The sequence below is a fragment of the Alligator mississippiensis genome, chromosome 4, assembly GCF_030867095.1.
Source record: "Alligator mississippiensis isolate rAllMis1 chromosome 4, rAllMis1, whole genome shotgun sequence".
NCBI lineage: Eukaryota > Metazoa > Chordata > Crocodylia > Alligatoridae > Alligator > Alligator mississippiensis.
Window position 1 is genome coordinate 110007303 of NC_081827.1, and position 13594 is coordinate 110020896.

General features: G+C 44.0%; 2 protein-coding genes across 2 annotated transcripts in view; both read right to left on the reverse strand.

Annotated features, from left to right (window-relative positions):
- Positions 1-1426, reverse strand: part of BRAF (B-Raf proto-oncogene, serine/threonine kinase) — a 161321-nt gene extending 159895 nt beyond the window's left edge. Inside the window, exon 1 of the mRNA XM_019489347.2 lies at positions 1153-1426. The gene's annotated coding sequence lies outside the window, so the exon portion shown is untranslated. The remainder of the gene's footprint in view (positions 1-1152) is intronic.
- Positions 1427-5582: 4156 nt separating this feature from the next.
- Positions 5583-13277, reverse strand: MRPS33 (mitochondrial ribosomal protein S33). The gene is made up of 3 exons (XM_059726469.1): positions 13150-13277; positions 8080-8335; positions 5583-6035 (listed from the first exon to the last, which is right to left on the reverse strand). Exons 2-3 carry the CDS (start codon positions 8292-8294, stop codon positions 5930-5932), a joined length of 321 nt encoding a protein of 106 aa, XP_059582452.1. The 5' UTR covers positions 8295-8335; positions 13150-13277; the 3' UTR covers positions 5583-5929.
- Positions 13278-13594: the final 317 nt, after the last annotated feature.

Consider the following 13594-nt stretch of genomic DNA (forward strand, 5'->3'; position numbering starts at 1 on the left):
ATACCCTTTCTTAGCCATTGGCGAGATTTGTTTTTACAATCCTAGAAGTTAGAGAACAGACCTTTTATATCCAGTCTCTCTCACCCTTCTGCCAGTGAAGGGATATAAAAATATAGCATAGGGAAAAACATGTTCTCCAAGTGTAGCTTTGAATGGTTCAGTCAACGGAGGTGTAATCCATTGCAGTCTATCACAATGGAGGGAGAGATTAAGAAAGACGTCTTATTGTCTCCTTTAGGACCCCCAAACTCCCAGGAGCTACTAAAAAAAAAAAAAGCTGATCCTTGGGATCTTGTCCAAGATGTACCTACCTAGCTTAATTCTTGCTTGTAAGTCATGTAACCAATTTTATTTTAATTTGCACTACTCTCTCTTGCCTAAATAAATCTTGTGTTTAATTAGTCTTTTTAATTGAGACTTAGACTTTTGTTTGGTCATTTAATAGAAATAATTTCCAAGGGATTAAACAAAGTTTAAACCAGTGTGTGACAGAGGGTCGTCCCAAGGCCGATTACTATGTCGGCCTGCCCACCTGTTCAGGACAGTCTACCCACCTATCTTGCCCACCATGCCTTTTGATGTAATTAATAAGTTGTTTCTAGGTGGGAGGCTGTCCCTTTCATGCCTTAATACCAAGGGCATAATACACAACTCCAACCTCCCCTCATCGTGTCCCAAGTCTCGCAGGTGTTATTATTGTTATCAACTCTATGCACCCCCTTGGTGCCAAGCCCTCTGGCTCCCCTGTCCCTGTACCACCCACTCACTCAGACACCAAGATCTCCGGTTCCTGGCTTTCTGCGTCTCTCTCGCTGGCATCCGCTGTGCAACTGTCCCTGGTGTCCGACTCTCCGCGCCTCTCTCCAATGTCTGGCTTGGGTGCCTGGCTCCGCGCCTCTCCTCGGGCGCTCTCCCTGTGTCCCTCAGGCATCTCTCTATGCCTGACACTAGATTCTACTTAAATCACATGCCCCTTTCCCCAGGCACTAATGAGGTCTCCAAACCTCCCCTTATAGCCTCATCCCCGTCCTCTGTGTAAACCATAACAAAAACATAAACCCCTGGGCTACAACTGAAACACTAGCAACATCAATAATCCCTTTTAAAGGGACAAACTTCCACCCTCAGGCAATGTACCCCTAGCCTAGGTACCTGGGAGACTCCCTGGAGTCTTGCAGCACTTTAGTAGTAAAACAGGCAGCACCAGATCTCAGGTAGCTTCCTCGTGCAGGAGCTCCTTCCCTAGCAGTTGCCAGAGAGAGAGTGTGTGCCTGTTAGATACAGTCTGGGCTTATGTTCTGAAACCCTGCCTCCTTCCAGCCATGTGATGTCTGCAGGTGCTGCTCAATTACCCCCTTAGGTTGTTACCCCGTTAACCCACAGCTGGGGAGCTCTGCTTAGCCTGCAGAGCTCCCTGGCCAGGCTACTTCAGCTTTAAAGGAGCAGGCACATCTTAGTGCCTTGCTACATAGTGACTCTCAACTAGGGTGCTGTGGCACCCTAGGGTGCTTTGAGAGCCTTTCAGGGGGACTGTGGGGTGCCAGGCAATGTTAGCACTGTTAGGTATACTAACATGATTCACAAGATAAATTCCTATTTGCAATCTCTGAGTTTATGTTAACAACATTCTGCCCTGTTGTCTTCTTTCTGAATTGGTTACAACAGACGAATTGCTGTATTATTTTGTGTAGTCAAAAAACGAGTGAAAGCTAAGAGCTAGCATTTTCTGAGGGGTGCCTCGAGTCTAAAAAGGTTGAGAACTATTGATTTAACCTCTAAAAAAGGTTGCAATAGAAGGACAGTCAAGGACTGTTCCTGAGTCCAAGGACAATCTCAATCAAAAAAAAAACACAGACTAAAAAAATGCTGTCCTAGAAAGAATATTCCCAAAGCCCCAATGCAAGAGATGCATGAAAAGTGTCTAAGGCTTACAGACAGGAATCGTATTTAAGGGCAACATTCTCTCCACATTAGTTACCCTTATAGATCTTCCTTTGTGTAACATATAAATATTTTGTGTGGGACAAGTTTTTAAATTTTCCTGGGGGAAGTATCTTTTAGAAGTATACAAGTCCAATTTGTAGGCATACATGTATTTGAACTTAAGGGTTGCAAATACATTTACATTTTAAAACAGAATATTTGAAAAACAGTTTTTTCACTTATCAACACAGTCCTGAGTCATATGTCGTGGGGAGGGAACATCTCTAACACCTAAAGCAGAGTCCAGAACTTTATACAGCTTGTTTCACATGTTTCTGTTATCATCAGCTCTTGCCTGAAAAGAATCCCTCTGAAATTAAGTTTTGGAATATATATTTCATTTTAGACTAAGGTTTTCTTCTGATTACAGCCCTCAAGGCTGAGTCATTGGCACAAGTGCCGTCTCTAACATAGACAGGAAAAAATGCTATTTGCAGAGGTGGAAGCTTAACTCCACTTCCAATGGGAAATACCCTACCACTGTAGCTTAGCAAGCAGTATCCCCATTTTGAAATAAGGACACAGTAGGCATTTATAGATGTGCTCTGGGAGGTGGGGGGTGCTTTAATTAGTGACCCACACTAATTTAAAAGTGCCTGAGCGTCACGTGTACCAACATCTGCACACGGAAAAATGGCAGCAGGGAGCTTTGAACTAACTCATAGAACAATCTTTAGTTGCAAGTCTGTCCCCCTCCCACCATTTTTTAGCATGGGAATGCTGATACACATGACACTGGAGGCTGCTGGAGCACATTAATTTCCATGCTCCAGCAGACACAATTAATCAAATCTGGTCTAATGCACTGGATTTACAGCATGTTGGAGCAGCCTTGCTGCATGTCTAGAGGAGCTTGGTAAGACTAAAGGCCTTGTTTCATGTTAATTTTGGGCAGCTCCTGGAGCTCTTAACCTCTGGTTTCTCTGCACATTAACACCTTTAAGTGGCTTATAGCACGTTATGCCGCTTGAAGTTATGCCACTCCAGGGCAGGATTATCTCGATTCACGTAACGCAGCATCTGTTCCGTTAAGGTGTGGCCACAACCCACAGATATGCCACTCAGGTTGAAGGTATGACTGCAAGCTAGCACTAAGCTGATTAACATTTGTGCAGCTTGCAGCATAAAGTGTAACAAGTCCCTTTAAGTGAATTCCCTAAACACAAACACAGCAATTCACAGCAATCTGTGCAATCTGTGGTGAAACCACAGATGTATTCCAGATCTATGTATGAACACCCAGTCCTGTGCACTAACAGAGTCAAACCCTCCCTTCCACCTTAGTGTAAATGACTTCACACAATGACATGTCCAGATTTTAAAACACCATTTACAAACTTGTTTTCTGAAAAACTGTTCCTGCCTTCTGCCTGGCCTCACATTAACATAGCTAACTAACTCCTCTCCGAAGATCCCAATTCATATGGGCCTTGATTCAGTAAAACATCTCTCGTCAGACCATTGGTTATATTTCTAAGTCAATACTACAGAATATGGAGTCTTCACCAGGGGTTAGTGTGCAGGGCCATGGGAGGATGAGGAATGTTAATTTTTTAGTCACTAGATGGGAGAGGGTGCTGAATTTCTCTTTTATTGTAACATGGAGTTGATGTTGTGGAAACTGTTGAGAGCCACTACCCCAGAGGAAAGCTTTTGGGAAAGGTATGCAAAACCTGACATTTCTTGTACGCATATTGACAATTCATTAAAACACATGGTTCTGCTTCAAAATTTCTTCCCCTGTCTCCTTTGTGTTTTGTATTGCTGAGCAATTAATCTATATGATATTGAAAACCAAAACCAGGTTAATTATTCATGTTGGTTTCATACCTACTTGCTTCTCAAAATCATCATTAGCATCTTGTTTCTCTTTTCCTTTATGTCTTTGTATATGCCACTGTTAGCATCTTCCAAAAGTATATTCCATGGCGATACTAGGAGGGACTGTTTCTGTTAGTTCCAAAGGTAATTTTTCTATGCCTGAATCTTCTCAGAAAATAAGAATCATGGTCAAACCTTGCAAACCTGGGTACATAAAATTACACTGCAAAATCCAGTTTAGGCACCTAAATATAGGCAGCCTGCATTCCTAGGTTTGGAGCATTTGCAGCTCTTATCCATTACAGGAAGAGGTGTCAATGCTCAACCTTCCTAAAACTCAGGAGTTTTGATCTTTAGGTTTGATCTACATAGCTTTGTGAGCCTTAATTTAGTCATATACATAAAATATATTCATCCCACATACCAAAAACAATTACAAGAGTATCCTTGTCTAAATACATGTTTACATACTTTGTTGGATTGGGACCGTGGGTTCACTTCATTTTGCTCTCTAGCATGTTTTAAAATGCTAGGGCTGCAAAAGCCTCAGGGGAACACTCAAAATCAAAATAAAATCTTGTTTATAGCAACTAAAAAGAAGAAAAAATCCTGAAACAACTCTTCAACTTGCATTTGCTTCATTTGCCAAGCTGTGACCTGAGGTTGGACTGGATACTCATTTGTATAACAGAGTCAAAATTTGAAGGAATAGGTCAAGTAATATTAGGGCCAGGATTAAATTCTTAAGAGTCAGGGAACACAATTCCCAGAAAACCTTCTGAATCTTATACCCATATTCTGTATAACAAAAAAAAGAACCTATTTGAGTTACTTATGCTAATAAAAGGCACCATAAAATAAGGATAAAAATAAACATCAGGCAGAAACATATGTACTGTAATAGACACTACAGGTGCACAGGGATTCTTAGGGAATCTAAGGATCCAAGTCAGAGGAGTACTGTGGAAACAGATACAGGAAAAAAAGCTGGGTCTAAAAGGTTGCCACAGTACTCCAGGAAAAGGCACCAGGAGGTAAAGAGGGAAAAGGCCAGGAAACAGCATGCTTAAATGTACAGAGAACCAGGGGGAAGCATCAGCAGAAGGAGCATGTGTAGGTATGCTTCTAGGGTTGCCATCGCCACAAAGGGGAAGGACAAAGAGAAAGCAAATAAATGAAGGGTAAGATGACATATAGTTACTTGTACTGGTAACACTGCAGAAACCTTGCTATGCAGGTATGCTGAAAGCTGGTAAATTAGAATACATCTCCTTTTGAAGTAATACCATACACTTCCACAAATCGTCAAACATTATCTGATCCCTTTTAGAGTAAAATATTTAAAAGAACATTTCATTAAGCAGGTACCAATTCTCGAAAACAATTTAGAAGTAATTGTATGGGAAAGGTATCATCTGTACATAATTTTAATCAGACAATACAAGGAAAGTTCTGTGGGCAAGCAGCGGACAAGGAAGTACCCCCAGTGCAGAATGCAAACCATTTGGATTTAAATTTAAATAAATCCAACCACCAAGGTAAAAGGCAGGTTGCTTGAGGTGGTCTGTCGTAAATACGATATTCCAAAAATGTGGCAAGGAAGAGGAGCTGAAAGCATTCTTCTTTCTAAATATGTACAAAAAACACTGATATCAATGTAAGAACATAAAATGTATTAGTGAATGAATAAGGAAAAAAAAATCTAGTGTATGGAAAAAACTGAAGAGCCAAAGAAACTGGAGCTGAAAGCAGATGTGTATATCAAAAAATTAAGAGTCTTTTAAAATTATTATTATTTATTATTTAGCTCAGGTAGAAAAGGGAAAATGAAACCCATTGTTATTCTCATGTGCTGGAACATACACAACAGTTCCTATACATGAAATTATTAGCAAAATATGAGCCCAAATAAAACTGAGGCTATAGATCTAGTTAAGAGAGTTCAATTCCGAGTTAAATAGCTGACAAGCAGATAACTATACCCCCACACCCAACTCCGTGGAAGCTCCCATCTTAACTTGCATGTAAAACCCCTCTACATGGAACGGTGGGCCTGGGGGGGGGGGGAGGGGTTGTCTCCCATCTCTAACATCTACAAGTCCTCTGGTGCATTGCCAGGGTGGCACTACTTCTTTTTGATGGACCTCTTTCCTTCTCCTTTCATGGGCTTTCCTTTCCCACGGAGCTTTCTCAGTCGTTTCATCTCTTCTTGAAAGTCTGCATGTTCATCTCTAGATGAAAAGAACAGAAAGACTAAATTTAGCTCCATTCCCAGTAATGTCTCATAGGTAGCTTGATGTGTAGGATTCTTTTATTTTTGGCCTATAATGAGAAGACAACTTTTCTAGCGAACAAAACCTATACCGAATCCAATGATAGCATACGCAATGTTATTGTTAGCAATGTAAGTTTTAAACAGAATAATTTAAGAGATTTTTTTCTGGTATTTATGGAATTAATAAGGTTGCCCTTTTCAGTGACAAACAGTATACATATTTCTTACACTGCATTTATTGATCTCTTGTGCCCAAATTCAAAGTAAAATACAAAATCAACAAGAGACAAGACTCAGAATTCCCACCTTCCAAGCTAGCTCAGCAATCTAGTGACAGCACACTGGATGGCTGTGCTGGGGAATCAAGTTCAGGGCATGAGCTCCTGAGAAGTGACATGCTTGGCTGCAGTAACTTTGCTTTACAACAGGGGTTTCAAAGCATCCAGCCTGTGGAGCCATGTCATCCAACTTGCACACTTTTGCCCCATCCCTGGCTACAGTGGGGGAACTTCTGCTGGTGCTGAAGCTGCAAGAAGCCCTGTCACTGTGGCTACAGCCAGCACAGGTACGGTGGTAGGGCTTTTCCCCACAGTACCACTGGAGCTGCCAGTGCCCCAACTCTCATGGAGGCACTGGCTGTTGCCATGGGAAACCCTGCCACCACAAACATGGGACTCTGGCTGCAGTGGTGGAGCTTCTGCCCATGGTACTGTGGGGACTGGAGCTACCATGGCCAGAGCTTCTGCCCATGATAACACTGGGCCTGGCAGCACCCTGGCTCTAACCAAGGTGTTTGCTGCTGCTATAGGAAGCCCTGTCAGGGCTCTGGCCACTGTGATGGGGCTTGCATCTGCAGTGCTGCTGGGGCTGGAGCTTTTACCACAGGAAGATCTGCCTCACTGGAAGTCCCTGGCTGCTGTGAGCGCTGGGGTGCACTCCACATATATCTGAAAAGCTGGGAATGAGTCTCCCCAGCAGATCTGAGTTTGACACCTGCTTTGCAGTTGCACATTGAAGTCACCTGCAAACAACGATTATGTTCACAAAGAGGGTCTTAATAGAACAGAATAAAAAAAGGAAAAAAAGATGAAGGGGGTGAACAGGGCAGGCAGTGCCTCCTACGGGACCCAGTAGATAAGTGCTACTCTATCTCCCATCCAAATATACTGTAGCAATGATGAGGGTATGAACATTTTACAGTAGCACCTTGGAATTGTTTACAATAGCAGTGCAAAAAATCTTAGACACCTCTTAAAAAGCTCAAGAATTACTCTTAGGCTGCCCTGATCTCTCTCCACCTGTTTCTGTGGCCTGCCAAGCACTTGTTTTTCAACAGCATATGTGAATCCACCCACCCCAGAACCTCCAAGCGGAGATCAGTCAAACCATGGGTGTCAAAATCATCTGGCCTGATAGGGCTGCACAGGCCATATCTTTGACACCCCTGAGATAAACAAAATGTTCAGGCAAGGAGAGAATGCAGTTAGGCCTCTTTTGATCTCTTCCTCCTAACTGTCAAAGTTTAGGTGTTGAAGAAAACAAACACAGAGTAAAAGTTGTTCAGTCCACTGGCATGCTGTTCTACTTCACAGCACCTTGGAAAAGCAGGATGATCTATAACTTCTCCCCAAATTGTATTCTGCAAGCATGGCACACACTAATCATGATGGCCAGATCATTATCTTTCCTATTGACAAGCTCTTCCCTTTCTCAGCTGCTAGGATAAGCAATGTGTCACACACTGACATGGAATTGCTTGTCAATCACGAACCCGCTGCCCTGGGAACTTGTTCCAGAAATGTTTCTGGTCACCTCAATACAAAAATCTTTACAAACAACTAGACATATTTTACTCTTCCTCTCTCCATCCTAAGTAGAGTAATGAAGTACATATTTCTGTACTGATTGTCTTCTGCACTAACCCTTCTGAATGCTTCTTAAACAAATCCAATAACACCCATACTCCCCACTCCTCAGTCCATTCTCCCCATTACACACACCTGTAGAGACCGAGAAAACGAATTTGCTTCATTAGCCCAGAATAGCTGTAGTGAGGAGGATACCAATCAAAGACTTCTTTCTTTTTGCCAACGGGCTGCTCACTGAATAGCTTCACTACTTTCATGGACTTGTTGCTTGTGGGTGACACAACTTCTCCAAATATCCGGGCACTCAGGCGGACCATTTGCAAGGCATAATTGGAAAGATTGGACATCTTTCAGCAAAGAACAGACACACGTGTGTATATGCACCTCCCTAAGAAGGAAAAGAAAAACAAACAGTCTTTAGAGATGGTCCAGGATCCCATGCATTTGCCTATGATTCCACCCTCTGCCCCCAGAGTCACATTTACAATGCAGGGTGCAAACAGCATCATACACCAGCTTGCATTGCCATTCATAACACACCTTGCCACTCCAAACATCATAAAACCAGGACTGATGGCATGACAGCCAAAACCTGTTAAATACCACTTCTGACTACACATGCTTGAGGTTTGGCATTCCTGCTCTGTGCAAAGTCACACTATATACCAAGTATGTCTACACTAAAGTCACTGATCTGTCAACTATATAGCAGAGATCTAAGCTAGTTTTGCACTAGGTAGCTGGTGTTCTGCTAGCAGTCTACCTTTGATGGCAGGAAGCTTAGAGCAAGCTGCAATTCCCACCCACTAAGGAAGGTAAATACTTGGGTAAGTAGTCCATGCAGATCTTCACAATGTAATGACACCTGCCGCTAGTGGCATGCCAACCAATTACTTTAAAACAAGTTGTGGTACACTGACTACAGTGTAGATATATCCAGTTAGTAGCTTTTTGTGGGTGATATGGAAAAGACAGGCATTAAATAAGTATGGAGACTCAGTCCTAAAACAGACCCTTCCTGGTCAGACGGGTCAAATAGAACATGAGTTAAATTATCTCTTCCCGCCCTCTCATTCCTTCTCATGAAGGAAGCGGATAAAAAAGGAGAAAAGACCAACATTTTATATGGAGACTTATTTCAGTTTCCTTTGTCTAGCAAAACAACCAAGTAGGACAATTAACTTCTAGTTCTTCAAGTTGTCAAATCAAGTGATTCTATTTTATTTTTCCCTTTATCTCATCTTGTGTTACCTTCTTTTCTGCCATTTTTCTATCTGCATTTTAGTTTGGGGAACCTCCTCTTTTTTGTTTATAGGGAGAGGACTCCAGTTTCTCTTTCCCAGAAAAAAAAAGCTTCCCTCCAAACAAGCAGACTCCCTCCAAAAGACCCTTATACTGTCCCTCTAGCCAGTCAGATGAAGTCTAACAGTAAGATACTCTCCCTTTATATTTTTTTGTTCCTTGACCATCTCCTTTCCTTTCTTTTTTCTTCTCATTTTAAAACTGCTTTTCTTCACAGAATGGCACCAATGCTGCTACTACTGTTCACCAAACACAAGCTACAATTCTTCATAGTTTTATTTTACATACTGTAGTCAATGGGAAAGCAGCTTCACAAGATACAAATGAGGGAGGCAGGGATAGAATAAAAGAAAAAAAACAAAACCCTTATTTGTCAGTCCTTCTCTGTCTTCAGTAACAGGCAGCTGCTTTGGCACTCTCATTTATAGCTGTTTCCCCAAAATGAACAAGAGCAGATATGCTGAACAGAATTCAGTATGCTTGCCTCTGTTGTTCCAGGCAGTTCCTCTGGGGAGGCATACATAAAGAGCATAGTACAAGCCCCCGCTATGGGATATTCTCCAAGGGTATTTTAGAAATACATCTTATGCTGTCAGTGGGTAAGACCTGGGATTCTACGTCTCACAATGCCTTTAAGCCCCATTGGCTGTGCATGGTGTACCTGTTTGAATGAGGAAGGACTTACAGTTTTAGGAACCGTTGGCTTAAAAACAATATTTAAACATCTGTTTTTTTGGGAATTGGCTTATAGGTATAGATATATGCATTATAAAGGGGTCAAGATGGGCAGCAGGGGTTAACTGGATTTCTAAAGAGATTGGGAGACGCGCACACAGCTTCTCATGGCCCTGAAAACAGACAGGCTATCTAACACAACAAGGCCAATGGATGGACACAACCTGACAATTAAAGGGGGCATGCCATAACACGAGATCACAGCTTTCAAGGCAGACAGGTTGTCTTACACAACAAGGACACACAGTCTGGGAACCAAAGAAGTATGTACCATCCTGTTCCATAACACAAGATAAGTGACACCAGCAACAAGGTCCCTGAAAGCAAGGGGGTCTAAGTCCCGGTTTTGGGGGAACAGACTATTAAGAGAAGGTCCAGAAGGCTACGTGGATGTGTGATCATAGAGAAACAACCAATCAGAGATAGCCATGGATGAAGAGTCATCAAGGGGGAAGGAGAATACAAAAGCAGAGACTTGAGATTAACAAAGGGTCCCTTCCCTTTGTCCCGTCCCTCCCCGAGAAGGGTCCCTATCCCTGTCACCTGGGAAAGGTCCCCGAGGCCACCATGGACCAAAGGCATACCAGTAGCCCATCTCATGCGCCCCACTGGAGTGGGGGCTGTGAGCCTCGGCATCCCACCTCCAGACTGCTGACACCTAAGAGAGAGAGCCTCAGAATGGAGCCTGCATCCTGGCCAGGTGCACTTTGACTCTGATAACAGCCCTATGATTGGTAGATATAGAATTGCTCAATTGTTTGTATTGCTTTTCTGTTATCACTCCATATCAATAAATTCGCCTATCATCAACTGGCAGGTGTTGTGGTCGGCCTGAGGGTTGTGCCCCCCTTGAACAAAGGTATAAGGGCTGGGTTCCTAAAATTTACTGTCAGCAGGAACATGAAATTGGTTTCTTTCATGAGTACTAGATTAACTTCAAAAGTTTAAAATCCTTGTTTTTCTCTTAAAAATATTGGAGAACCGTTTCCAGAAAACCACAATCAAGTCAGGAGAAGTATAAAATATTACAAAAATGTATGAAGTCAACAGTAATCAGAAAGGCATGAGCAAGTACATTTTAGTAAATTAATTGGAATCATTTTATTTAACAAAGTTAATGGAAAGAAAAAAGAATCCCATCCATGCACCACTACCACAGAAGAACTGCTATTCTATCACACTTTTTGGTTTGCCCCTGCTGGCACAGAAGTGCTAGAGACAGTAGGCAGGAAGTCAACTGAGTACACAAATAACAGAAGTGCTTGGGGTGCAAGGACAATAAAGGAGAACAATACTGGAAGGTTAATGAGGGGAGAGGGTTGGAAGCAGAGCAGTGGTCTGGTATCAAAAAAAAGCAGCTCTGGGCAGAGAACATCACTAAACTGTATTAAATCACAGCACCAATCTTTTCTGCAGGAATATCCTTAAGTCTGAGCTATAAATGCAGGACTTTGAAATGCAGCATGGAACTGCTAATCATTTTAATTTGCATCAAATCTCCATCTTGAAACATACCAATAACCCCTGCCACAATGAGGCCTCTCCAATCTCCTTTTTAATAGTTGCATTAACAATGAAATTGCTTTTACCTCCAGGATGATGCAAGACAGTAGTCTAGGGATGAGCTTTTCATTTAATAGTCCCTAATGCAATATCCTAAATATCTTAATCCAAGGTTGGAGTCTTCAGCTAATCCTCTCCAATCTAAAGATACCCTAGAGATTAGTGGGGTGAAGGCTGGAAACTCCCCCAAGTATCTGAAGGGCTATCCAGAGTCTGTCTCCTTGGTGACCTGAGCTTCTGCAAGAAGCTGCTGGAAAAACTAATAATAGGGTTTTTTGCTTATTAACAGCTGCCCTGATTTTCAAAGGTGTCGATCACTTGAAGCAAATGGGAGCTGCCATAGGATTTCTGGGCACTCAACTGGGGAGCAGGAGGGAAAAATCAATGTTTTCTTTCCTCCCTCCCATACTGACTTGTCTTTCTCTAGTTCAGGGGTGTCAAACATACAGCCCATGGAGCCATGGATACCTCATGTCAAAACGAACAAGTGAATTGGAATCCCAACATTTTTTATAGCACAGCTGTACACAGTTGGGAGAATTATACCAGCTTTTCAGACACAAACTTCCCTTCCTCACTGACACGTGAGGAAGAGCAGTCTGTACCTTGAAAGTTGGTCCAACTTTTCTCCCAGCTGGACAGCTGATGCAATACAAGATACCAGGCAAGAACCCTCAGTTGGCATACACTTCCTGGATCTCCACAGCTACAGCAACTCTTCAACCCCACTGCCAGTCAGCAGATCCTGTTGTGCTTCTGAAAATCAGTAGCGAAACAGCGACAGCCATAATGGTCCAGAAAATATGCAAGAGGCAAGGATGTCTTATGGTAATATCTTTTATTGGACCACCTACGTGGTTGGGACAACATCAGACATGAATGCAAGACATTCTTTGTCAGGTCTCCACCTGCTCCAGCATGGCTACAGCATCACTCTTACGCTGCCCTCACATGGAAGAAATCAAAATTTGCTGCTTACAATGGAAAATCCACACCCTAAAGGAAGGAAACCTGATGAAGAAGGTCTAGCATGGGAAAACTTGTCTCACGCTCTCCCAACTATGCAGGTGCTCCAATAAAAGATGCTGCCTTTCTGAAGGTCTGAATGAGACTAACTCAGGGTTCCTCAGTCCCCGCCCCGCACCCAGACCAGGTCCCCCCCTGGCAATCATGTCATCTGGGCCACAGGGGTCCTCATGGGTCTGAAATTACAACGGCAGGGGAGCAGTAGCAAATGTGCAGACCTAGAGGGAGCGCTGCGGGGCAGAGAGTGAGATCCGGAGTGCTACAGGCCCGATCCTGGCACGGCTACATCACACTCACACGCATGCACACACTTAACAAAACTCACGCTGGAGAAAAATGAAACGACTTGCCCCAAGGTGACCCAAACCTCCAGGGCAACTTCCCTCTCCCCCAGCCGCAGCAGGACTGCAGGCGCCGCTCCCCTCGTCTGACTGCCCCCCAGGAGCACTCAGCACAGGCTCCCTCCCCCTCAGCCCCGCTCTCCCCTTTGCTCCCAGCCTCCCCCAGCCTATAAAGCCCCCTCCCCCTCAGCCGCTCCGCGAGCCCTCACCTCGCCCCCCGCCGCAGCCCGCTCACCTGCCCGGTCCGGCCCGGGTCGGGCCGCCGCCCACAGAAACGCCTCTGGCTGTCAAGCGGCCGGGCGGTGCGTGGCTGCTGAGGTCACACAGCGCCCCAACCGCCCCCGAAGGCCGAGGTCACTGCGCGCATGCGTGCCCGGAAGCCTCCATCTTGCGGCCGGCTGTGGGTGACGTCAGTGTACGTTGTGGCCGGGTGCAGTAGGGGCGCCGCTGGCGGGTTGCTTCCCGCCGGGAGGTCGCGGGTGGGGGGGTGCTGCTCCCCCGGGCCGGCTCAGTGTTGCCAGGGGGACGATAATTTCAACCTGCGCACGCTGTACGCTCAGAAATAATCAAAGTGTTCAAAATGTGGGATCATTTTTGAGGCGGTTCATTGATACAGCATATGCAACGCCCAAGTCGTTCTCGGGGGTTGTAACTGGCTTTTGGGCCTGCTGGTAGCACTT